This window comes from Chenopodium quinoa, unplaced genomic scaffold, assembly GCF_001683475.1.
Source record: "Chenopodium quinoa cultivar QQ74 unplaced genomic scaffold, ASM168347v1, whole genome shotgun sequence".
Taxonomy (NCBI): domain Eukaryota; kingdom Viridiplantae; phylum Streptophyta; class Magnoliopsida; order Caryophyllales; family Amaranthaceae; genus Chenopodium; species Chenopodium quinoa.
The window spans coordinates 1,406,013-1,433,452 of record NW_018744501.1 but is presented as its reverse complement, the minus strand read 5'-3'; the positions used below and the strand labels follow the sequence as shown (position 1 = coordinate 1,433,452).

Here is a 27,440-nt window from a genome sequence, read left to right as displayed (position 1 = left end):
TGATACACAAAGTAAAAGATATACCCCTTCTGTCCTAGAATAACTGACACAGTCAGCTTGTATGACACATGTCAATGCACTATTTTACTTTATTTTTATATAATAAATATTAATGAAAATCATTTTTAAAATTATATTATGATACTTTATATTAATACCTATCTAACAACATATTTTATGACAAAATATACTTTTATTATGCTAGTAAAAAATTATGGTCAAAGTTAACGCATGAATAGTGAAAAAAGTCCAACGTCTCAGTTATTCTAGTACGAAGGGAGTAGAATATATATTTTATACAATAAAAGATATGAAATTATGTGAATATTTTATTTAGGAAGTGAATTACAATTATATGATTTGGTGAATATTTCTTTTAAGGAAGTGAATCATAATTATAAAGAAGTGAATATTTTTTTTAGGAAGTGAATAAAAAAAAACATTTGAAGGGAAAAAACAGCACCAAGAAGTGTCACATGTCATTCTCGATGTCTGTTTTAGTATTATGTTGAGTATTGATTATTGATTTATGAACATTCAAATCACCTCTAATTTAATCTACCAAGATTCATCTTTTTATTTTTACTTTTAGAATTTGAAGTTGAAATCACCTTATGCCCTACTTTTATTCATTTCTTTATTTGCCTTTGGCATGTACAAGTCTAGATTGTGGATTTTAGATAATTTGTGGTGACTTCTTAAGTATGACTGTCCATAGTGGTTGAGAGTAATTGATGATTTTGAAATTTTGTAACTTGATTAGTGCTAGAACAATTTGGAAGATAAAACAAAAGGGACCGAATATTTCTTTTAGGTCAAATCATATGTAGATTTTATTTATATATATTACAACTTTTCGATAATTCTTTGAGTTGGGGGTGTATTTCCTCTAAATCAAATGTAGACAGAGGTTGTTACTAGTTGAAGTTTTTTTTTTTTTTTTTTTTGCTTAAATTACTTGTCCACAATTAATCAATTAAATGATTAATAAATAGAACAACTTTTATTCAACTTTTCAAATGGTTGATTATCAAATAGAAGTATAGAACAGTCACTAGTACATAATCTACATATGCTTTGGCCTTGTACTATTATCCATCTCTTCACTAGAGACTAGAGTACTAGACAAAGCTAATCTGTCTCTTCACTAGAGACTTGAGTACTAGACAAAGTTAATCCAATGTTGTAGCCAAAGACATGCTCATTTCTTCTCTGTCCACAGCAATATTCATTTTCACCATTCTTGCACTCAAGTACGCCATCAGTACATTCCGAGGAGCTAGTGCCATCACTTGAACGCACAATGAAATCTCACGAAACAACTTGGTGAAGAGAAGATCCTTGGCCCAAACAGTACAGTAACACAAAATGCAACTCAAAGTATAGATTGATACCAACAATACAAATCTGGGTACAAACAAAAGTATGATTTTTGAGCAGGCTTAGGATAGCAATTTAGCCTTCAGTTATGACTTTCACATGCACAGCTAATCAATTCCACCACCACCGAAATTGATACAGATATGCATTTTCTGAATCGTCGCTCCAACGTTTAAGAAACAAGGGGATTAATGGAACAGGATCAAGAAAGCCAATCTGACTCTAGGACATACTTTTTACAGCAATAAGAGTAGCACCTCTGCAGGCTATTTTGTAGATTATCATCATTAATCAAACCCGTTGAAGGAAGCTACTATGTAGCACACAAATTCTCATCAAGGTCATGATTTCCATTGGCAAAGCTTGGAAACTCAAAACCAAAAAAAGTCAAGGGAAAACAACTGTACTTTTATAGAGACCACTAAGTCTCCCCTTCCTCTTTTTCAAGGATCTTTCAAGTCCAAATATGATCTAGTCTTTATAAAATCACTTTTAAAAAATACCAAACTAACTTTAACACCTGTTAATTACTTTTTGGTAATAATAAACAAAACAATAGTAGATTGCTAAGCAGAATTATCGATTTATTGTTTTGGTTCCAACCTTTCCCTCTTGTATAATGTTTCCTGGTTTCTTTGTTTCTACGTTTCCATATTCCATATCTTGTTTCTGAGCTACATTACGTACTCATTTGCCTGGGCAATGAGGCTAATAAACAAGTTCCATGCCAAATTAAACCTGTTACCAAGATTGTAGTCATCAAGTAGCCTTTCAAACAAAAGCAGCCAGTATGCAATGTTTGAACTTTGAAGGATAATAAAGATTGCCTAGCCTCCTTTACATAAAATTTATGAAAGTTGAAAGAAAATTTACCTGTCCCAAGAACTCAGTAGTCCAACACTATACCAATGGGGCACCAGCTGCCAAGTGAATGCGGTTTACATGTCGCATAGCATCCAGATGTTTAAGACCGTTGAAAGCAACATAGAACTGATCAAGTACATATTCATATCAGAGCTCTTAATATTAGCATGGATGACTGTAGAGCTTATGATGCCTAAACTTTTAATACAGAATCTCGAGCAACCTGGCAGAAACTTAGTAAAACAGAACCATTACCCAGACAATCAGCTTAGGCAGAGCTGAAGTAGATAATTTTTCCATTGACAATCCAACAGAAGACTTTCAAAGCAAAAATTGCATGCCCATATTGCTAGCTTCTATCGTGTCCAATGTCACTATGCAATAGGAATGAGCATACTATGAAACCCCCCCACTGGATCATAATTTTGCTACATCAGATGAACACTGATAAACATATTTCAGAACTTCCTACTTACACTTGTCGTCAATCAGAAAAAAGGGCACACATAACAAAACTACAGCAGCAGCAACCATAACATCAAGAAATGGTACAGCTGTTAAGAATCACAGCGGTTATTTTCCAAAAACTAAACAGCTTCCCATTGTTGAATAACAAATCGAAAGAGTAAAGCATCTAACAAGAAATTCTTGCTTGTTACTACCTTATATCTGTCCTGCACATAGCACCAGAAGTGGACATACTTCGAGTATAAAAGAATGTGTATCTGAATAAACTATAGCAATTTCAAATTATTTAAAAAGTACGAAGAAATCTGAAACAGCCAGTACTCAAAATTTACAATCTCAACTTTGTAGCAAGGTATAACAGTCAGAACATACATCAATGTCTTAGGAAGAAAATGTCTCACTGAAATTCCATTATAAGACTTTGGAGGGAGGGAAATACAAGAAGGCTGACATGTGATTACAAATACAGGAATTTCAGTCCTCTAGGTGATTATGCTTTTGCAAAATAATTCAAGTTTAAGGTAACTCAGATTCAATGGTAGTTTAATCCTCAGAACAAGTCGAAAATCATAAATCCAGCGTAAACTGCATGCTTCAATCCAACCCACAAAAAGCTCCATGACTCTCATTGGAGAAAGCGGAAGACTTGCACCATTTTTGCCCGCTACTAACCTCCTGGATGCGAGCTAAATATAGCTGAAAATCTTAAAAGCTACCACAAAAGATAAGATTGCCAATCAAGAACACCATTCCCTGGCATTTTGGAACAAGCGCAGCCATGGGCTCGGCCCTTTTTTGTTGACATCCCAATGCTTTGGGTACCAGGGATATTGCCACATTAAGAAGCAACGTTCAGGGTGAGGCATCATAGCAAGATGCCTTCCATCAGGAGAGCAAATAGCTGCAATCCCAAGAGGTGAGCCATTGAGGTTAAATGGGTAGGTCTCTGTTGGTTTCCCGTTGTCATCACAATACCTCAAGGGGGCTAAATCAGAACCCATAACACTGTTGAGAACATCAGCATTTGGGAAATAAGCCCTTCCCTCACCATGAGCCGCCCATACACCAAGTGTACTACCTGTCATCCCTTTGAACATTATAGCAGGAGATTCTCCAATTGTCACGCTTGTAAAACGACATTCAAATCGCCCTGATTCATTGTGGATGAACCTAGGCTGTGCAGTGTCACCGCCATTCCCGTGCACACCACCAACATCGGGGCCTGGTATCCAGCCAAGTAAAGCCATGAGCTGGCACCCATTACAAACTCCAAGACTGAAAGTGTCAGGTCGATGATAGAATTCTTGAAATTGATCTAAAAGAGGCTGGTTAAATCTAATTGAAGCTGACCAACCCTTTGCTGAATCAAGAACATCAGCATAACTAAAGCCTCCAACAAATGCAATTCCACGAAACTCTTTCAAAGAGATAGCTCCACTGAGCAGGTCTGACATAGCAACATCCCATGGCTCAAAACCAGCAGCATAGAATGCTGCAGACATTTCTCTATCACCATTGCTACCTTCCTCACGGAGGATAGCCACCTTTGGTTTCGAGGTTGCAAGCATGTATTTATCATCTGTACAGGCAGGAGTAAAGGACAATGACCAAGAAGGGTCTTGTCTGTGCCTTAAACCTTCTTTCTCCAAATCTACACAAGAGGCCAATCTCTGGAATTTCTCTAGGTTAAAACTAGTTTCCTCCCATATGTCCCTCAGGTAAGTCATATCTTCATTCAAATGAGCAACCCCGTCAACCTTCACATCAATAGTCCTCCCCGCAGTGACTTGTCCAATGATCTCCGACGATATGCCAGCAGTATTTAGCTTCTCCATTACCGATTTCAATGTAATTTTGTCAACTTCAAGAACTAAACCTAGCTCCTCAGCGAAAAGAGTCTCAAATAGGCTATGACCTCCAGACTTTAGTTCTAAGGAAAGCCCACAGTTGCCCGCAAAAGCCATCTCCAAGATACTGACAAGTAACCCACCATCACTAATATCGTGACCAGCAGATATAAGATCATCTTCAATAAGCTCTTGAACTGCATTGAATGCTCTCTTGAAGTAGGAGACATCATCAAGATCAGGAGACACACTACCAATTTGATCAAACGCCTATAAGAAAACAGAAGCCAAAGCAAGAGAATCAGGAATATAAACAAATGGATCAAACTACTCTTTATGGCCACATCCAGACACGCAATCAGCTTTTTTAAGACGTGAAACACCAGTCACACAACAATGTTCACATAACAAGAAAAATGCCTAAACATTATGACACAATTCAACTAATTAACTACATAATATTACTCTAGCACCTTAATAACATATCCAAGGTATAATAAAAAGGAAAACAAGGCATCCTCATAAGGATTCAATCAATAATTCCTAACATTTTTAGGATACAGCACTATAGACTTCACCCCCACAGTTCCTATTCTAAAAGCATTTTCTGATTTTGCTAGTCCAGTAAAGGTTAGCAGCTTAATGCATGGCAAATTAATGAGGTACTGGATAACACCACATATGTCCTTATATATCTATATAAAAAGAAAGCTGCTGAAAAAATCAAAAAGACAAAAGAAAAAGTGACTGAAGTTTTATACAAGAGTATCAGTGGTATATAACTATATATGTAACCAAGAATAGAGATAGGGAAAACATATGCCATGAGCTAAAAACTGCCATAGTAGGAATGCACAGAGAGAAATTTCCAATAATGCCCTGAAAAGAAAGAAAGAAAGAAAGAAACCTGAGCAAGTGCAGAACCCCCTAGGCGTCGCTTTCCCTTGGCTAAATCAACATGAATCAAAACTCCATCTCTGAGCTTTAGATCTGGAGTGACTGTTTTTGTTATATCAGGAGAAGTAACATAGGCACTGATTACAAGATTTCCTGGAGCTTTGACAACCTCACCGCCAGCATTTGCAGCCATTGAAAGACTGTCCTTCCCCCCATCTATAGCAATGCCCAGTTCAATCATGGCCTCGGAAAGGGCTGTGGCAGCATCATACATGTCTGCACCTTCACCTTCAAGCTTGGCAGCATACATCCAGTTGCCACTGGCTTTAACATCAGAAAGAGATGTAATTTTTGCCCAGATGAGATTTGTGAGTGCTTCACCAACAGCTAATCTGGCCATTGCTTTAGGATCCAACAAACCCTTGATAGGCTGCTCGCCAATAGCACATGCACCCCCAGTAAAGTTGGTGTAGCTCTGAGCAATAACTGCAACATCAGCTAGAGTAATTTGCAAGGGGCCCACAGTCTGCTGCTGCGCCACAAGGCCAGTGACACACCTATCCACCTTAGTGGTTAGGAAGCGTTTTGAGCACACAGATGGGAGTCTCAACACCCTCTTTAAGGAATCCATCACCGTTGTTCCTGGAGCTATATCAAGTGGCTCTTGAGGATGAGTCATACGCTGGAACTCAAAGGTTTTCTGGGGCATGTCACCAAGAACTTTTTCAAGCTCGAGATCAACAGCAGGAGAAGGAGGAGGGACTCCATCACGACGGGATTTCTCAACAGCAGCACTGTCTACCAAAACAACACGCCCTTCACCATTTATTGTTCCAATTACAGCCATTGATAACCTCTCTCTATCACAAATTGATTGTAACATGCTACGACTCTCAGCTTTCACCAATATGGCATCTTGCTCCTGGTACTCTGCACCCCATATCTCCAATATTGACATTGTTTGATCACCAACTACTATAGCCCTGATATCAATCTGAGCACCCTTTGGATATATTATCTCCTTGACAACGTTGCAGTTACCACCAGCACCTTGATCGTGGATGCTAATAATAGGGTTTTTGTCACCCATTTCAATACAAGCACGTACAACACGATACAATTTCTGTGACATCTCAGCATCTCCCCGTTGTACAGCGTTAAAGTCAAGTTCAGCATCATTCTGGCCACTCACCATACTAGAAGCAGCACCTCCTCCCATTCCAATGCGATATGCAGGGCCACCAATCTTTACAACTAACATGCCAATTTCCGGCTCTCCCTTCGTTATATGGGTGTGATCAATCTGCCCTATTCCAGCACTAAACATAATTGGCTTCAACCATTCCCGTCTCTCACCATTTGGAAGCCTCATTCCAAAGGTCCTAGTATAACCCTGAATCAAGGGCTCCCCAAATTTGTTCCCATAATCTGAGGCACCGTTACTTGCATCAATAAGAATCCGCAAAGGAGAAGCCAGATTTGATGGATAGGTAAAAGATACATCTTCCCAGGGAGCATAAGATTCTTCCATATTCAAGTTCCCAACACAATAACCAGCTGTAGCAGCAACAACAAATGACCCTCTTCCAGTTGCATGCGTGTCCCTGATCCTGCCACCAGCACCTGTTTCAGCACCAGGGTAAGGTGCCACAGCACATGGGAAATTGTGGGTTTCAGCAGTAAAAAGAATGTCAAGATCACGCATCTGCACATCTAATGGACAGGTTAAACCTGGAAGAAGAGGGCGCAACTGATTCACCAAAAAACCTCTTATTGCACTAGAATTATCCTTGAACCCAATCACTGAATTGTTAGGATTCGCCTTTAGCGTACTCTTGACAATCTGCATAAGAGTTCTATCAACAGGTTTCCCATCAATGACTAATTTACCAGTAAAAAACCAATGCCTACTGTGCTCACTATTAGATTGCGCAATATCAAATAATTCAACATTAGTTGGGTTCCGCTTAATATCTTCCTTGAAAAGCCAAGTATAATATTGAAGATCTTGTTCATCAAATGCCAAACCCATTTTCGCATTAATATCTTCAAGAGCCTTCCTACCCTGCTCCATAACCGGCACATACAGAACTTCCTCTGGAACCAAACTCGTCTTGAAGCTTGTAAGTTTTTCAGTATACACACATTCAGTCATTCGATCATGAATCATGGCAGCAAAGTCATTTATCTGCTGCTCCTGCAATGGATTCTTAGAAAACAACAGATACCTCCTGGAACGTTCTAGACGATTTACTTCAGTGAGACCGCATGATCGACAAATAGATACAGCATTAGTGGACCATGCTGTTGTAAAGGATAATCTAGGTCCTACCTCAACAACTACAACAGTACAACCTTCCATTACCTCCTTATCAAGAAAGCTCTCGGTCCCTAAATTTTCAGGTTCATAAGTCTCACCCAAAAGCCACCGAAGTGCCAAAAGTTTTTCACCAGAAAGCTCGGTATCTACCCCAATGTTGAAACACTGTTCTGTTTTCAAATCAACTATCTCATTTGATATCTTCATCTGAACTGTCCTCAGTAGCTCATCAGCTGCACTATCTTGAATCAATGGAACACGGAAGAAATGCATAACCTTGTCTACCGACAACTGTACTTCATCACCTAATGTGACACTCACATCTCCTGAAACAATAGCCTTCACCTTCCCCAATCCTGAACTTCTCAACCCAACACTACGAGTGTGCAAACTTGGCAATCGACCTAGCCCGACACCCAAATGGCTACGAGTACTAATTGAATTTCGAGACAGAAATAATTTACGTTGTACACAACCCTGTATATAATAAATCAGACATGAGTAAAATTACACAAATAAACACCCCCGAATAGCTCGGACATGGGTACGACACTTAAACAATTCAATTCGAGCCAAAATCATGCAAATTTTCCAATAAACGGCCTTGTATGATACTTCTAGCCAAGTATATGAAACATAATCAATGAAAAATAAAAAAAAAATAGAATTCAATACCTTAAATTCTGAGTTGAGTAATTTAGAACCCATAAAATCAGACCGAGCTGCCATTACTGTGAAAAAATAAAACAAAAACTCCATTAAATTCTTCAAGCTTAAGAAGAACATGAACAGCAAAACTCTATTAAAGAAATTGCATTGTATAATCTAACATAACTTTAGTAATTACAACGAATAAGTTCAACAATCCGACATAGAAGAACCCTAAACTGATTATACTAAGAGGCCGTTTCGTTGGGGTATTCATCAAAGGGAATGGAAATCAACGGGAATCATTCCCTTGTTGTTGTTTGTTAGACCATTTTTCCATTTTCCCCTTCATTTCCCCAAATCCCTCCAAGTTCATTCCCCACCCCCCAAGGTATTTCCATTCCGTTCCTAGGCCACCACCACACCACCATACCACCACCCTCCTACCTACACATCACCGGAAAACCGTACCACCGCACCACCACCTACCCTTCGCCGCGCCTCCCCCACCCCTAGCCGGCCCTCCCCTCCACCACCTACCCCTCGCCGGCTATCCCTCGAAGACATTCCCTAATCCTGGCCATCCCCTCGTCGCACCGCCTAATACCTAACCCTTCGTCGGAAATCCCCCAGCCGCCCAATACCCCACCATCAAAAACCCTTATCGACCCTTCCCCACCTTCGAAACCGATTGGTTTTTAGAACCATGGCCGCTGATTTTCGCTGGTGGTTTGGGTCGTGGGCTTGGGTTCGATGCGGCGGAAGAGAGGGACGTTGCAGTTGCGTAGAACAATTGAATTAGCGATTAACACTAGACTGTGAAAAGAATATTCGATGATCGAAAAAAAGAAGCATCTTACCTGAAAAGGTGGTTCAATGGAGGAGAGAAAGCTGAGAAGGTGGTTCAATGGAGAAGTGAGAGTAGAGTGCAATGGAGGAGAGAGAAAGGGGGAGGGGTGCGGCGAGGCAGAGTGAGCTTGAGAAGGCTCCAAACATAGGAGAAATGTTATTGACACGCTTGTATTGTCAACCATTTACCCAAGACTCAGTCTGACCCTATCATGGTCCGGGTTTTGGAAACAAAGTTGGCCCATTTTGGGATAAAACTTCGGGTTGGGCAATAGCTGGATCATACCCTGTAAAATTAACGCAACAAAAATGACCAAACATGTTTTTAAATGCTATAAAAAAAATAAAAGTTTTATTTTAACACCACAAAAAAATCAAAAAATAAATTTCACCACTACTTAAGTACTTAATAGATTTCATTTAAAAATCCGTTAGTGGGCTCAAAATGTACATGTGTTGGCTAGCTATTGGTCCATAAAAAAAGAAAAAAAAAAATATTTTCTCAATTTACGTGTCGAAAAATATTCTGTTACGATTTTGGGGATCATTTTGGCCATTAAGAGCCCAAACTGAGCTCGAAATTGGTTAAAAAAAAATAACGTAAATGCCTCGCATTTTATGTCATGAAATATCTCGATTTGCGTGTCGTTATTTCTAAAAGTGAAAACAATTCAGATTTAAACCGAATTGAACCGAAAACCAAACCAAATTAGTAATTTGGTTTGGAAAAATTAAAATATGGATTGCGATTTGGGGTTTTAAAAAAACCAAAAATCGAATTACATAAGCCTAGCCCAATATATCCCCAGGCCCAGCTATATAAATCTAGAAAAACCCTAATTCTCTTTTTTCCCCTTTTAGTTCCTCTCTCATCTAACATCTTTGCTCATTCACGGCCTTTAGCGCTCGCTCCTTGCTGATGGTGCTGCCTTGCTGATCATTAAGTTCTTAGTCTTCGATCATTGCTGATGCTACTGCCTTGTTGTTCAAGTTGTTGCAATGATGTTTTCTAGCTGTTCTACCTGCTTCAATGATGCTAACCTGCTGTTAAAACTTGCTTTTCAATGCTGAAATTCTTATTGCCATTTATTATGCTCGTTTGGATTTGACTTTGAAAACCGTATTAGAATGGTTTGATTTGGATTGGATTGGACCAAATATGAATTTAGTTTGAGAAATCCAAAACTGAATTAATTCGGTTTGGCCTATAATCCAAATCATAAATTGAAATTTCGTTCACTACTAGTTATGTTTCAACCTTGAAAAGTGTTCGGTTAAATTTTGGGAGGTCATTTTGGCCCTTTATGGGTCCAAATTAAACTCGAAAATTGGCAAATAAAAAATATAAATGCCTCGCTTTGCGTGTCTTATTATTTTATTTTTCTTGTTTATTTGGGCCAATAATTTGCTGACACTTAATGGAATCCGTTAAATGGTGGTGAAATCCCTTTTTTTTTTTGTGATAAAATAAATTTTTTGTTTTTTATGGTGTTAAAAAAAAAAGGATTTTTTAGAAAATAACACCATCACACTAGGCGAAAAATGAGATTTAATACAGGTTCAAAACCCCCATTTAGCAACGGTTTTGAACCGGTCTAGATTTGAGGGATGCCAAAAACCAGAAGCATTCGCACCGGTTCAAAACCGGTGCCAATTCTTAGATTTCGCACCGGTTAACCGGTGCGAATTAAACTCTTTGGCACCGGTTAACCGGCGCTAATAATAGGTACCCTTTTTTTAAAAAAAATATAATTCACTACTTTTGGCACCGGTTAACCGGTGCCAAAAATGCCCAAAAAAATGTTTTTTTTTTTTTTTTTTTTTTTTTTTTTTTGCTTTTTTCATCTGAATTTATCACCAAACTGTTATAGATATACATAATATACTTGAAACTGATAATTTTCATTAATAACTTGTAATTTTACACTTGAAAAAAAATATAGCAGTAGCCCAGTAGCAGAACAGCAGCATCAGAGCAGCTAAACAGCAGTATTACCGAAGCAGCAACACTAAGGCTTGAGCACTATGAGCTGAATATGCTGCACCAGTCTAGCTAAAAAAGAAGTGGTACAAGAACATGTAAGTGAAAGAAAAGCACTAAGGCTTGAGCACTATGACATTATATTTTGACACCTTAAAAAGCAGATTGCATGGTTTGCTTATTACGAATGATTTTTGACATTGAAAAGCTACAATATTAGGTAATATTAGTGGTGAATTAAGGTAACACACATAAGCTCGTAAAAATTAGATGTATCATGGAAGCAGACACTTTGACACATGAAATTAAAATATTATGTAGTCAGTCATACCAATCAGAAATCAAATCAGAGAACTATTGATGCTAATTTGCGTCAAAAAAAAAAAAACTGATTTTACACCATAAAGAACCCTCTCTTACAGAATCCACCAAATCTACACCTTATACTTTTTAAGTAAATTACAAACAACGACAATCAATAAGATTGGGACTTTAAATGACATTAGTAAAACAAAATGTTAATAACAAGATATTTTTTAATATGTTCATGTTAAGAAAAGCATAATATCACGGACTATAAAAATTCACACCAGCAACAACAAAGTGGCAACATCAAATAACAATTTTACATCCCACACACAAGCTAAGCAGCATGCCACACACCACACAAAGAAGAAACATAAGCAGTAGCAGGAACACTTTACCCACAATAAAACGCAGCAACAAGCAACAAAATAAGCAACACGCAGCACCCAACACACACTAATATAATCATGCAACAAACAGCAAAATAAGCTGAGGTTTAGTATGTGGAGCTTGTGATGAGAGAGTTCTAGAAGTCTGAATCAAGTCCTTCAAAGCAAATGGTGACCAATTTAGCAAGTAGCAACAACAAACATGTAAAAATCAAAGAAAGTGATTGGTGAGCCCCAACAGAAATTAGAGAAGTAAGTATCAAACTCACATTAGAAACAGGAGTTACAATACAACTTTCACTAGGTGATCAAGTGAGCAAATCTCCAATACAGTCTCTTCCTTGTTATTAAAGCTAGATATATCAAATGAAACTCAGATTTCGGTCACAAACTAATACAATCATCGAATAACACATCATTGATTCAGTTACAATACAACAGCCAATTTCATCCCTAGAAGAAAATATTTAAAAATATGTTATTAAAGCTAACACAACCAAAATTAATTGAAATTGCGAAGAAATTGAACTATTAAAAGCAAAAACTCAGCAAAATAAATATTAGGGGAGCTAATTCACTCATTGAATAATTTTTATCAATATTAGGGGAGCTAATTCACTCACTGTTGTAGGGAGCTATCAACTAAACTCTACAAGTACCACAAAGATCTACATCAATTTCATCAAAATAAAGCAAATAATTCATGAATCCATTAGGGTTTTTTTTTCATCCAAAAACTTCTCAAACTGTGTTACCTCAATGGACAAACCGGAGCAAATCACAGTGAGAAGTTGTACGATGAAAGTGAGTCCCTTCATCATATGAATTATCCTAGTGTAACTATTAACGGCCAAGAGACTCAACGCATTATGATATCAATAGCACACGTCTTTAAAATTCATCAACCACTAGGACTCAACACATCTTTAAAATTCAAAGAATGTATGCATTTAAAGGGACAATTCATCAACCACTTGGATCAAAATCAGAAGAATAATCCATAATTAAGGCAAAAACCGAAATAACAGCAACACAAGCTCAGCATAGGCAGAGGCAGAGACTAAAACTGCGCAACAACAGTAACACAAGCTCAGCATAGGCAGCAACAATAAAAGAGGCTGACCAAAGGAATCAACATCAACAATGGCTGACCACATGAAGTAATAATAACACAGGCTACACATAGGTAGCAACAACAACACAGGCTGAGGGACAGCAACACAACCTAACCACAGGAATCAATTACAACACAGGTTGACCATAGGAACCGAAAACAACACTGGCTGAGCACAGGAAGCAATAACAACACAGGCTAGGCATAAGATGCAACAACAACACAGGCTGAGCATAGGAACCAACAACAACACAGGCTAGTCACACGAAGCATTATCAACACATGGTAACCATGGAAGCAACATTACCACACCCTGACCATAGGCATTCACAATAACATAGACTGACCATTAGAACCAACATCAACATAGGCTGACCATAGGAACCACAACATAGAATGAGCATATGAAACAAAAAACAACAACACAGAATGAGCATATGAAACAAAAACAACACAACCTGAGCAGAGTAACAAACAGCTACATAGGGTGGGCAAAGGAATCAACAATAACACAAGCTATACATAGTAAGCAACAACCACCACACAACATCAACAAACACCAACACAATTATCATCAAAATCCATCCTGGCCAGCAACTGAAGTTACTGGCATACAGTCACGACCACAAACAAATCCTCCACCCTAAACATGCTGCTATTTATAAAAAAAAAAGAAAGAAAATAAATGGAATGATAAATAAATTAGGGTTTCACAGAGACATTTACCCATCAGCTACAGTTACTGGATCTAACACTTAAGAAGCGAATCAGGGGGGGACTTAAGATTCACATCATCTTCATCATCACATGAGATTTTTGCCCCAACTCCATGAATTCTTCTGAGGGTCATATTAGAAACCATACGAACAGATGGAAGGTGTAATGGGAAAACATTCATGGACGACATCGAGGGACTCAAACACAGATCTAGGGTTTCACGATTGCCGACGGCTTTCAAATCAATGACTTGAACAACAAGATCTGGAAGATCTTCAGAAGAATCAGGAGATGGGTTTGCAATAATCTTCGAAATCGCATCTGGGGTTACAGTATTCACCTCCATTTTATCGAAAAAGGGGGAAATCAAAAGAGAAATTAGGGTTTGATTGAGGAGAGGAATTAAAACCCACAATAAATTGAAGAACCCTAACAATTTACTAATTCCCATACAACAAATCAGACATCAGTTAAAACTAATCAATTACCTGTTGTTCGAAATAGTGGTTATAATACCCCAAACATTTAGATTAGAGAGAGAGGTTGTGCGATTTTAGAACCATAGGTAGCTGTAAATCGATGAAATCGCCAAACCCTAGGCGATGAACAATAACAACAACATTAGTGAGGAAATCTCTTCACACTTTTGAATATCAACACAACAAATAAATGATTGATTTATAAGAATTAAAACCCCTAAAATTCATCAGAGTTGATTGAGAGATGAGAGAGAACGAGAGATGGAGGAAACAGAAAGAAAGAGGACAGAAATAGGAAAGAAGAGCAGGGGCGACTTTTTTTTTTTTTTTTTTTTTTTTTTTTTTTTTTTTTACATTAACATTCAATTCACACCGGTTCGAACCGTTGCGATTAACTTATTTTCACACCGGTTTGGTTTGAACCGGTGCGAAAACTCTTTCCCTCAATCCCGCCTATTTTTTTCGCACCGGTTTTTAAAAATCGGTGCGCATTTTGCGGTGCTCATTTAAGTTTTTCTAGTAGTGAAATCTTCCTTATTTTCAATTCCTTTATCATTTATTGCTTGTTTTGTAATTGCCTCATTCATGTTGAGCTACTTTATGTTAGGTGAGATTATTGTGAATTAGAAATGTGACTAGAGTACTATTTTTGTTGTGTCCCTAGCTTGACTATGAGATAACAATGAAAAAAATTAAGGAAACTAATGAGGAAGCATATGATTATTTGGTTAATATCCCCACTGAACGCTGGTGCAGAAATGCATTCAGTGAGAACTACAAGTCCAACATGTTACTCAACAACATGTGTGAGACCTTTAATGCAGTTATTAGAGATGCAAGAGACAAACCTATCCTCACCCAGATGGAATGGATGAGGAGGTATATGATGAGGAGAAACAATGAGAAGTGGGAGGACTATAAGCAAATCACAAGCAACTTGACTCCATATGTTCATAAGCTGTTTCAAAGAATGAGCTATGTGTCTAGGAATTGCATTGTTCAAGCTGCCAGGGATGACACTTATGAAGTGCTGCTCAAGGATGACTAGGTTCTAGTTGATTTGGGAATGGAACTTGTAGTTGTTATCATTGGCAGTTGACATGCATCCCATGTGTTCATGCCTTTGCATGCATACTGGGCCAAAGGAGTGATGTTGAGCAGTATGTCCACCCCTATTACAGCATAACCAGCTACATGAGGGCTTATGAGCCTCCAATTCAACCAATGCTAGGCCCCAAGCACTGGGAGAGGGTGACACATGAGGGAGCCTCAACCACCAGCCTTCAAAGTGCAACCAGGAAGAACAAAATTGAAGAAAAGAAAATGAAACAACAGGGAGGCAAGAAAAGGAAGAATCAGTGTAGGAATTGTGATGGATTTGGCCACTATGCCAAGACTTACAAGCTCCCATCTGTACCTGAACCAACTGAGCAAAGATCAGCAGGAAGGCCCCCTTTAAACTCACTATGGGTAGTTGAGTAGAGGAAGAAGAGTGATATTAGAGCTGCTAAGAAGGTAAGCTTTGACACATTTTACTAGGTTATTATATTTTATAATGCAATTGGTAGGGGTGTTCGCTGTGCGGTTTGCATTTTTTTCAAATCGCACCAAACCGCACCGCAAAATGCGACTTGGTGTGGTGCGGTTTGCGGTTTAGCCACATTTGTTTTAAAAAACTATAAATATTTTTACATTTTTTTAAAAAAAGACTTTTTATTTTATTTTGTGATTATTAATTTATAATTTAAATATTTACTGTTTTTTTTTAACTTTTAATTAGCTAATAGTAAAAAATTACATCATAATTTAAGCTATTTTATATATTTTTTGATAAAAATAGTACAAAATCGGTATAGCAGTTTGAGGTTTGATGGTAAAACCGCAAACCGCATCAAAGTGCGGTTTGGTCTAAAATATTTTGGAAACCGCACCAAACCGCCAAAGTGCGATTTGGTCATTTTCGAAAATCACATCGCAATTTTAAAACCGCAAACCACACCAAACCGCAAAATTGCGGTTTGGTTTGCGTTTTGGTGCGGTCTAGACGCACTCTGAACATCTCTAGCAATTGGATGTTGATCCTTTTTTTTTGTTTAAAAAATAGAGTGCAGTAGGTGCAAGTCCTAACAACATTGTGAACAGGACTTTCCCTCAAGAGCAACTAGGCTGTAAATCACTGAGTAAGAGGAAAGGTTCACAAAATCAACAAGCCCAGCCAAAATCGAAGAACAGAACACAGCCTCCTCAAGTCAACCTGAACCCAGAAACAAAGAAAAAGTGCAACAGACTGGAGTGCAGACCAGGAGGGCTAAGCTGCAGACTTTCAAATATGCAAATTTGACTCAATAAACTGATGTTGTGTTATGAAATAGGCTTTTAGGTGGATATTTGAACATTAATCAGCATGTAATAAACTAACTGTTTGAGGTTATATTTTGAACACATACTTTGGTGTTAGGCTTTGAAAGCCTATTTTGTTAAGTTGTGCAACTAATTTGCTCAATTATGTCAATGCAATGTGAGATATTTAGGTACTTATTAAAATCATTCCTTGCAAAATATATGTAGATTAGATTGCAAAAGTGGTTCACTGCCCACTTATAAACCATTACAAAAGCATTACTGTTATTGTTCATGCATTAGGATATCTAGCTTACATTAATGTTAACTACACTTTAAGCATTACAAACCCTCCAATAACTAGCATCACTATCATCACTAAACTAATCCTAAAAGCAACACAAAGAACAGAGTGCTCTGATCTTCCATTTCTTCCATGCATCTCTCTGTTCATCTTCTTCCTATCAGAGTTTATAGCGTTGCATTTCATCTTCAGGCTGTCCACTTCATTAAGAAAACACCTCATCTGTTCACCAAGATCATCAACTTCCCTTTTTTAGTCACTAATTTCTCCCTTTAATAGCTTTTTGTCCAACAACAAATTGTTAATCACCTGTGTTTGCCAGGCTGTCCCATCAGGTTTATCCACCCATTCAAATTCTTTACAACCCCTACTTTCAGTTACAGGATCATAGAACTTGCACGTTCTGAACTTCCGACCAGAATTCTCCCTTGTCCAACTGGTAAGCTTCGCAAAAGGATCACCACACTTGCACTTCTTCTCTCTTGAAGGAGAGGAACTTATGAAAGACATCTCCTGCGTCAATATGTCATCCACAATAAGCCAAACCATTTTACTATCACAAACCAAACAATTGAACCAAGGAAATTAAACAATCAGGCCTAAAAATCAAAACCCCCAATTCAATTTTGCGATGAACCCTAACTTTAGTTTTTCACAACTTCGGGGATAATTAATATAGATACTTCATGAAATAAGTAACAATTATATGAATACTTACATATACAAACTGAATTATGCACTTAATTCAACAACGGTTACAAATTTTCAAATAAATGAAGAAAGCAAAATTAGGGTTTTTTTGGGGATTTGACGCATTACCGTATTTCAAATCTTCCTCCCACGAACAATGATTGAACTCGAACAATGTTGCTTAATTCTAACAATTTCTGCACTTTGATTGTTGAAATCGCAAAATTCGAACCCTAAATTTGTGTTACCAGGTCAACAATTGAATGAGTTCGAAGGAATTCGCAATTATATAAAAGACTTTCAAAAAATAGCCGTTAAAGTGGGCCCCTGTAACAGTTCCTCTAACAGAGTATCCATTTAGGTGGTAAAACCAAAACTTTAATTTTTTAAGTGGTGTTATAATAAAACTTTGAAAATTTGTGGTGTTAAAATCAAAATTTGGTGTTTTTTGTTATGTTATTTTCTAAAATTTCCTAAAAAAAATTTTTTTTTTGTCAATTTTGTAGTGTTAAAAGTCAAAATTTCTTAACAAACAATAAGTTCAAATTAAACAAACACATACTCCTTCCATCATACAATATAGGACCTACTTCAATTTGCAAGGTCTCTAAAATTTTCTTTTGACCATCAATATCTTGAATTATGCATTTAAAAATTACATAAATTTGATTTTATAAAACTATATATATACTAAGAAAAATTCAACAGTATATCACTTGACTATGTTTTTTTTTACATATAAATGAGAATTATTTGTCAAAGTTCTTAAAGTTTGACTAGAAAGATAAAAACTAACGAGCATTATATTAGCATGGAAAGAGCATGTCAAATACTCCCTTTCGTCCCATAATATAGTTCCTATTATTACTTGTACAGTTTGTAAGGCATTCAATATACCTATAATTTCGCAATAACAAAAATTACAAAAGATATATATGAAACTAATATTATACTAGCTTCATTCCAAAATAATTGACACAATCAAACTTGGAACACATACCAATACACTAGTTTAGTAGTTTAACCATTGATATACATAATTAAATTTTAATATAGGAAAAATACACTTTAATAATCCCAACTATGAGCGATTTACTTCTAATAATCCGAACTAAGGTTTATTTCTTAATAATTCTAACTATTGGGTCAGTTTGCCACTAGTAGTCTGATATGTCTATTTTATATAGTGATTTAACCCCGTCCCTTGGTCACGTTTATTACTAATATGCGTTTTCTAGTGTTTTCGTAGTTTTGGTATTGTTTTATAGGAAATTACGGATTTGGAGCATTTTCCCGGATTTATTTGAGCCACTACGAGCATTGGAGTAGGATCGCATTCATATGACCACATTCCGAAGCCTAAGGCCGAGTTGGAGCAATCAAACCGGTGATTAAGGGCTCAGTGAAAAAGAAGAGTTCAAGGCATTGGACCGAGTTATAAAGACTTGAAGAGGAAATGCGGATTGGGCCATGAAATAGCCCAATCGAGAAGTCCATATATGCCCGAGAGCTCGCTCGAATGGGGAAGCCCTCGCTCTAAGGCGCGCCCGGCCGGCCGAGGCAAATAGGGAAGGATAGCTCTTTTCCCTAAGTCGCGCCCTGCCGGGCGAGCAAGAGAAAGTTCACCAGCGAAGGCAGGCCTGGCCGGGCAAGATGGCGCCTGACCGGGCGTGTGTTTTTGAGGAGTGTTTAGCGACTTTTAATTTGCTTTAATTTAGGATTTGTTAGCTTGAGTATAAATAGGCTTTTGTTAAGCGAAACGATTACGTCTTTCATTAGTTAATTTCCAGATTTTAGTTTAAAGCTTTTGGTTAATACTCTTGTTCTCTCAACACTTTTGGTTTATGCAATTTCATATTTCCGTTCATTTAGGTAACGATTCCTTTCCCTTTTATTTTCAGTAATTTGATTGCTTTGATTAATCATGTCTTGTTTATTTGTTTTGCTTAGTTTAGATTTAAATATGTGTGAGTAGTTTTATTTCTAGGGTTGTGGGCATCCATAAATAATATGAAGGGGTGATTTATTATTGTTGATTTTCAATGCTTTGGTTGATTTCCTATTGATTGATTTAATGTTATGCAATTAGATTAGGCCCGGTTTAATTGTATGAGTTATGCAATATTGACTCGAGATTCGAGAGATGAGAATTGATGTTTAGGCTTAGTTTAAATAGGCAGGTTAATTTATAAATGGTTAAGTCAGGATTCGAGAGATGCGATTTAATACCGGTAGATTAATTCTGTGATTGTAATACGTAGCGAAAGCCCTTTATGATCTGATTAATTGATGCATTGATAATTAATTGTTGTGTTTTACCCTGGAATATTATTTATTGGTAATCTATACCCTAGGCTTTGATTTTTTGCCTTATCCTTAATTTTATTTGCTTTAGTTTATTTAATCTCCTTAGTTTAATCCTCATAAAAACAACTTTGTTACTTAATAGTTTAGATCATATTAATTATTTAGGAATAGAAAGACTTATTTCCCTCGGGATTCGACCTTACTTCCCTATCTACTTTAGTTAGAGGATTTAGGTAATTTTTTTGATTAGGAGATACGACATTATCCTGTCAAAATTTGGCGCCGTTGCCGGGGAAACGATTTTATTTTTGTTCCTGATTATTTTTATAGTCTAGATTATTTTCTTTTGTCTCAGAGAACGCAAGTTCTTTGGGAAAGCTTCTCATATTTGTTTGTTTAGTTCTGTGTTTATGCCCAGGAGTTCTAAATCAGGTTACATTCCATTCAATCCTGAAATCGAACGTTCTTTTCATAGACAGAAGAACCTTTTCTGACAAGTACGAGCTACTTCCAAGGGTAATATAACTTTGGAACCCCCATCTGATTCTAGCAACACAGAAGTTTCTTCAAAACTAGAATCAGAGATGGCGAATCCGCCTCTACCACCACCTCGCAAGCTCAGCGATTATTCGCAGCCGTCCCTGACAGATTTCCCACATCTTGCTCCTACACCATATCTCGAGGGAGTATAATTCGAGATTAAACCCCAGTTTATGACTATGATCGAAAGGAAGCAATTCACCGGAGCTAAGGGTGAAGATCCAAATCCTCATATTTTGGACTTTTGCCAATATTGCAACACAATTAGATAAGCTCGGGTCACATAGGACCAAATCAGGGAGATTCTTTTTCCTTTTTCTTTATGTGGTAAAGCTAAATTGTGGTACAAAGGATTGAATAGGACTGCCCTTGGTAATACTGACTGGAATTCTCTTGCTATGAATTTCTATAATAAATATTACCCTGTAGAGAGGACAGCTTTGTTAAGGAGTTCGATCCAAAATTTTTCCCAAGAAGCAGATGAATCTTTATATGAAGCTTGGGAAATATTTAAGGATTTGCAGAGAGAATGTCCCCATCATGGGCTGGCACAGTGGCAGATAATCCAAGCCTTCTACAACAGGCTTAGAGGTTCATCCAGATCAATCCTAGACTCAGCAGCTAATGGAAGATTTATGAATCTTCAAGAAGATGTAGCAGGAACAGTTATCGAAGAGATGGCAATTCATAATTCCCAATATGGAAATCCTAGAGGTTTTGCAAACAAAGGGAAACATAATGTCGATTTTGTATCCTTTGTGCAAGCTCAATTATCCTCCATTTGTCAGAAATTAGATAATATTAGTACTGCTATTCCTGCTTCCATGGCTAACGTTTCTACTGTTAATAATACTAACGATGCTTTTTGTGAAAATTGTGGAATTGTAGGTTATTGGGCACAAGATTGTAGGAGTTCCATGGAGAAAGTTAATGCCTTCCAAGCCTATAGGCAAAATAACTCATACTCCAACACTATAATCCTAGTCTCCGATACCATCCAAATCTTTCTTACCGGAGTACTAATGTGCTAAACCCTTCACCTCCACAACAACCACAGCAACAAGCCCCACAGCAACCACAGCAAAAATATTACCAACCTCCTAACGAGAGACCCCAACCATAAATACCACCTCCATCTACTGATCTTGCCCTGTCAGAAATTAAAACGATGTTAGCCAATATGCAGAGTAGGGATGCGCAAATTGATTCGATCCTAGAACATAAGAAAAACATAGATAATCAAATTGCGCAACTTTCCTCTACTCTACAAACTCGCCAGCAGGGATCCTTACCATCGCAGCCAGTACAACCTACAGATCATGCTAATGCAATTACTTTGAGAAGTGGTTCACACTATGATGGGCTCTCTATGCCCAAAGATGATGAACCTGTTATAAAAAATTGCTAATCCTGATTCTCTTATACCAAATGATGTTGTTACTAGCCCTGCAGGCCCCAGGGTAACACTAATATTTCTGATGATACATTGCAGGGTACAACTCCAGAGAAGGTTACAACTCAAGATAAGATCGGAGATGTATAGAAACCAGTTATCAAACTACCATTCCCTAATAGACATTTGAATAGTAAGTTGGATAAGCAGTTTGTTAAATTTTTGGAGGTTGTGAAAAATTTGCAGGTAATAGTTCCTTTCATAGAATTAATTACACAAGTTCTTGCATATGCTAAATTTATGAAAGATATATTGACTAGGAAGAGAGCCTTTAATGAGGTGGAGACTGTAGATTTTACAGAGGAATGTAGTGCTTTATTGCAAAATAAATCTCCACCAAAATTAAAGGATCCTGATAGTTTTTCTATACCTTGTCATATTAGAAATGTCTTCATTGATAAAGCATTATGTGATTTGGGTTCTAGTGTTAGTGTAATGCCATCGTCTATGTGTTCATGGCTTAATATAGGTGATTTAAAAGTTACTAACACTACCTTGCAAATGGCAGACCGTTCTGTTAAATACCTCTTAGGTATTCTAGAGGATGTTCCTGTCAGGGTTGGTAAATTTTTTATCCCTGTTGATTTTGTTGTTTTAGACATGGCTGAGGATACACAAATTCCTATAATATTAGCTAGACCTTTCCTCTACACTGCAGGGGCAATTATTGATGTTGAAAATGGAAAACTCACTCTTTCTATCGGAGATGATGATATCACTTTTAATTTAGGGAGAGTTTTGAAAGGTCCTATGTTAGAGGAAAATTGTTGTAGTATTGATGTGATTGATATTATTGATGTTATTTGCAATGATAGCTTACCACAAGTCCTTGCAAGGGACCCTTTGGAGGAAGTTCTTTGTGGTGATTAAACTGCAGGCGATGCTGGTATTTGGAGTAAAGAGGTGGATGCTATTGAGGAAGCTCTTGCACTTCAACAACTTGACCCTAAGGAGAGCAAGAAGGTAGTAAAATTAGTTCAGGAATCGAAACCTGCAGAGGTTAAGAAACCTGAGCTAAAGCCTCTTCCTTCTCATTTAAAATATGTATTTCTTGATGAGCAGGAACTGCACCCAGTGATCATTAGTACTGCACTCAATGATTCTCAAATTTCCCAACTCTTAGAGGTTCTTCGAACCCACAAAAGGAAAATTGGGTACAGTATTGATGATCTCAAGGGTATTAGCCCTGACTTTTGTATGCACAGGATACACTTAGAGGAAAATCACAAGCCATGTATTCAACCCCAGAGGAGGTTGAATCCCAACATGCAGGAAGTAGTCAAGAAAGAGGTGATGAAATTACTTGATGCAGGTATTATCTATCCTATTTCTGACTCAAAGTGGGTGAGTCCCGTATAGGTAGTTCCTGAAAAGGGCGGGATGAATGTGATAAAAAAAAATGATAAAAATGAATTAATTCACACTAGAACTGTAACCGGGTGACGTATGTGCATAGATTATTGTAGATTAAATATTGCCACCAAGAAAGATCACTTCCCTCTCCCTTTTATTGATCAAATGTTGGAAAGGTTAGTTAATCATAATTTTTTTCTGTTATTTGGATGGGTACTCGAGATTTTTCCAAATTCCAATTCACCCAGAGGATCAACAGATAACAACATTTACATGCCCTTATGGTACTTTTGCATATTGTAGGATGCCCTTTGGTTTATGTAATGCCCATACTACTTTTCAACGTTGTATGATGAGCATTTTTTTTTCCTGATTTCATAGAGTCTATCATGGAAGTCTTTATGGATGATTTTAGAGTGTATGGGTCTTCATTTGATACATGTTTAGCTAATCTCACTAAAATTTTGAAAAGATGTGAAGAATGCAATTTGGTCCTAAATTGGGAAAAATGTCACTTTATGGTGACAGAAGGTGTGGTCTTAGGTCATATTGTATCTGGTACGGGTATACAAGTAGATAAAGCTAAAGTTTCTGTGATTGAGCAATTACCTCCACCAGTTAATTTTAAGGAGGTTAGAAGTTTCTTAGGTTATGCGGGGTTTTATCGTCGCTTTATCAAAGATTTTTCTAAAATTGCTAAACCACTAACTCAGCTTTTACTCAAGGATGCCCTATTTGATTTTACCGACAAGTGTCTTGAGGCTTTTAACAGGATTAAGCAGGCTTTGATATCGGCACCTATCATATGTGCTCCCGATTCGAATCTTCCTTTTGAGATTATGTGTGATGCTAGTGATTTTGCAGTAGGAGTTATGCTAGGACAAAGAAAGGACAAAGTTTTTCATGTTATTTATTATGCAAGTAAAACTTTGGGTGAAAGCCCAAGTCAACTATGCCACCACGGATTTGAAGTTTCTTGCTGTGAATTATGCTTTAGAAAAATTTAGATCATATCTTGTTGGTTCTAAAATTATTGTTTTTACTGATCATGCAGCTTTGAAATACCTCATAGCTAAGGCGGAAACAAAGCCTAGGCTCCTCCGTTGGGCTCTCTTGCTCCAAGATTTTGATGTGGAAATTAAGGATAAAAAGGGAGCAGAGAATGTTGTTGCAGATCACTTGTCAAGGATCAGGTATGATGAGGGTAAGGATCCTCTTCCTATATATGATTCTTTCCCTGATGACCACTTGTTTGCAGTTGTAGAGCAACACCCTTGGTATATATGCCGACTATGATAATTATTTGGTAGGCGGTACTCTACCTCCTGATTTGTCCTACTAACAGAAAAAAGGTTCCTTCATGATGTTAAACATTATTTTTGGGATGATCCTTTTTTATTTCGTGAGTGTGCAGATGGACTATTTCGCAGGTGTGTTCCCGAATGGGAAGTTCACAGTGTACTTACAAGACGCCACAACTCACCCTATGGTGGACATCATGGCCCCACTAAGACAGTAGCAAAGACCAATGAGTCGGGTTTCTTTTGGCCTACCATGTTCAATGACGCTCACTCTTTTGTTCAAGCTTGTGACTCTTGCTAGAGGACTGGAAACATCTCGCGGCGGCATGAGATGCCTCAAACTGGTATTTTAGAAGTTGAAATTTTTTATGTTTAGGGTGTTGATTATATGGGACCTTTTCCCTCTTCAAAAGCGAATCGCTATATCCTTGTCGCCGTTGATTATGTATCCAAGTGGGTTGAAGCCATTGCCACACCTACCAATGATGCTAAGGTGGTCCATAAAGTTTTCAAGAAAATATTTTTTCCTAGATTTGGAGTCCCTCGAGCCGTTATTAGTGATGGAGGATCTCACTTTCATGAGCGGAAGTTAGATACTATTCTTAAGAAGTATGGTATTTACCATAGGACGGGTTTAACTTACCATCCCCAAACTAGTGGCCAAGTTGAGGTTTCTAACCGTGAGATTAAGGCTATTCTAAAGAAGGTGGTAGCAAAGTCTAGGAAGGATTGGAGTGATAAGTTAGATGACACACTTTGGGCATATAGAACCGCATTTAAGACCCCCATTGGTACTTCCCCTTATAGGCTTGTGCATGGGAAAGCATGTCACCTCCCGGTGGAACTAGAGTATAAAGCTTATTGAGCAATTAAAGAGATCAATTTGGATGCTAAGTTAGCGGGAGAGAAGAGGCTTCTACAACTTAACCAACTAGATGAATTTAGGTTGATGGTCTATGATAGTGCACGTGTCTACAAGGAGAAGACTAAAAAATAGCATGACAAGATGATCCTTCCAAGAGAATTCAAAGAGGGTGATAACGTTTTGTTGTTTAATTCAAGACTTAAACTTTTCCCAGGAAAGTTAAATTCAAGGTTGTCGGGTCCTTTCACTGTGAAAAGGTAAGACAAATTTGGTTCTGTCAAGTTATATGATGAAAATGGTGGTGTTTTTAAGGTAAATGGCATGTGAGGGTAGGGAAGGATTTCATACCCATTTTCCCTCTCCCTAACTCATAGTTGACCGATTTCCCTCCTGGCAGCATTCCTACACATATGATATTCCGCTTGCCCATGCAAAGCCCCAGGTACATGTGCCACAACCACATATGCCTCAGCCACCCCCACACCAGCCTAGGCCGGACCTCAAGACCATTTGGGACCTATAGAGTATAGGTCAGGCTATAGGTAGGATAGAGGAGGCCTAGGGGGAGCTTAGGACACAGGTGGGAGACGTTAGGAGGTTTAGTTGGCTCCCTTGACCAGCGGGTGGGATATGTTGAGGGGAACACGGGTAGGGGACTTTTCCCGATGTATGATGATTATGCTTGTCGTGGTGCTATACCTGCTGACTCCCTTTACCCTGACTGGTTCGAGCCACCACCCCAGGGATACATGGATCCCGACTCCGGTGGTATTTACACAGACTACTCCTCATTCTCTAGCTACGGCTAAGACTTTCCTTTTGGGGGGATGGGGGGTAATGTTAACCCTAATTATTTTGGTAGGAGTTCCTCTGGTGCAGGTGGTAGCGGTGGAGGGTTTGGGACGATGGATGAGGATGGTGGTGATTAGCCATGCTACAGCTAGTTCCCGAGCCAATGAGGACAATGTCTGATTTTGGCTTGGGGAGATTTTTAGATTGAGGTATCTTCTTTCTTTTCTCTCTCTCTTTTTGTTTTTGGTGTGTTTAGTATAGTTTTTATTGCTTTCTAGTGTAGATTTTATTGCTTTGAAAAATGAAAATATAAAAAAATTTGAAAAATAAAAAAAATACAAAAAATACGAACCAATGAATGATAAATTATGCTTCCCTATACCCTATACATGAAAATTGTTTTGATTCTTGGTATATGATGATGAATGTTGTGGATAGGTTAGCCATGATTTGATGTTTGATTGCTTTGATGCCCTAATATGAGTCAATTTTGTCCAACTATTTGTGGATTTGGTGCTTCACTAGTTGATTTGGTTAGGAATTGTGTGTTAGTTCCTGGTATGTCAATGAAGTTGAGTATTTGTTTTAACTTTGAGTAATGTTTGTATGACTCATTATTATGCACATTGAGGAGGATGAAGACATTGGTTCTTTTAGGTAGCCTTCAGATGATTTTAGATACATTTGTTCCCTTCTTGCTTCCCATGTTGTTGCCTTGACTTTTCATTGTTGTACAACCAAATTACAAGCCGATTTTGGCCCATTGGTTACTAATCCCAAGCTTGGCTTAGGGGAGTTATTAGTGAGTGAGGTGAGGGAGTTTGTAGTGTGCTTTTTATTTGCACAATTTGGGTGGTTTTGAGAAGTTGTTTTGTTCTTGATTGTGGTTTATTTTTGATGAGTTGAAAGATGAATTTTCTTGAAAAAGTAAAGTATGATGAAAAAAAAAATAGAAGTTTAAGAAAAGAAAAGGAAAAAACAAAAAGAAAGTGAACTTCAAAAGAAAGAAAAAAAGCAAAAAAGAAAAAAAAAAAAGATTGTTTAATGTTCAAATGTGCTAATTGAAAGTTGTTCAAAAGAAAAAAAAAATGAGTTCCAATGAAAAAAAAAATCAAGTTGAAGAGTTCAAAGTTTGTTGATTTTCTCAAGTTCTTTATTATTATATTTATATGAGCGAGATTGTAAGTGTTAGGAAATTTGATATTTGGATGTTGGTGAACTTTTGTGGAGATGGGT

General features: G+C 37.6%; 1 protein-coding gene across 1 annotated transcript; it reads right to left on the bottom strand.

Annotated features, from left to right (window-relative positions):
* Nucleotides 1-3,013: 3,013 nt before the first annotated feature.
* LOC110697828 (probable phosphoribosylformylglycinamidine synthase, chloroplastic/mitochondrial) lies at nt 3,014-9,685 on the bottom strand. Its single transcript, XM_021875228.1, has 4 exons — nt 9,285-9,685; nt 8,452-8,507; nt 5,467-8,253; nt 3,014-4,829 (listed from the first exon to the last, which is right to left on the bottom strand). Exons 2-4 carry the CDS (start codon nt 8,503-8,505, stop codon nt 3,450-3,452), a joined length of 4,221 nt encoding a protein of 1,406 aa, XP_021730920.1. The 5' UTR covers nt 8,506-8,507; nt 9,285-9,685; the 3' UTR covers nt 3,014-3,449.
* Nucleotides 9,686-27,440: the final 17,755 nt, after the last annotated feature.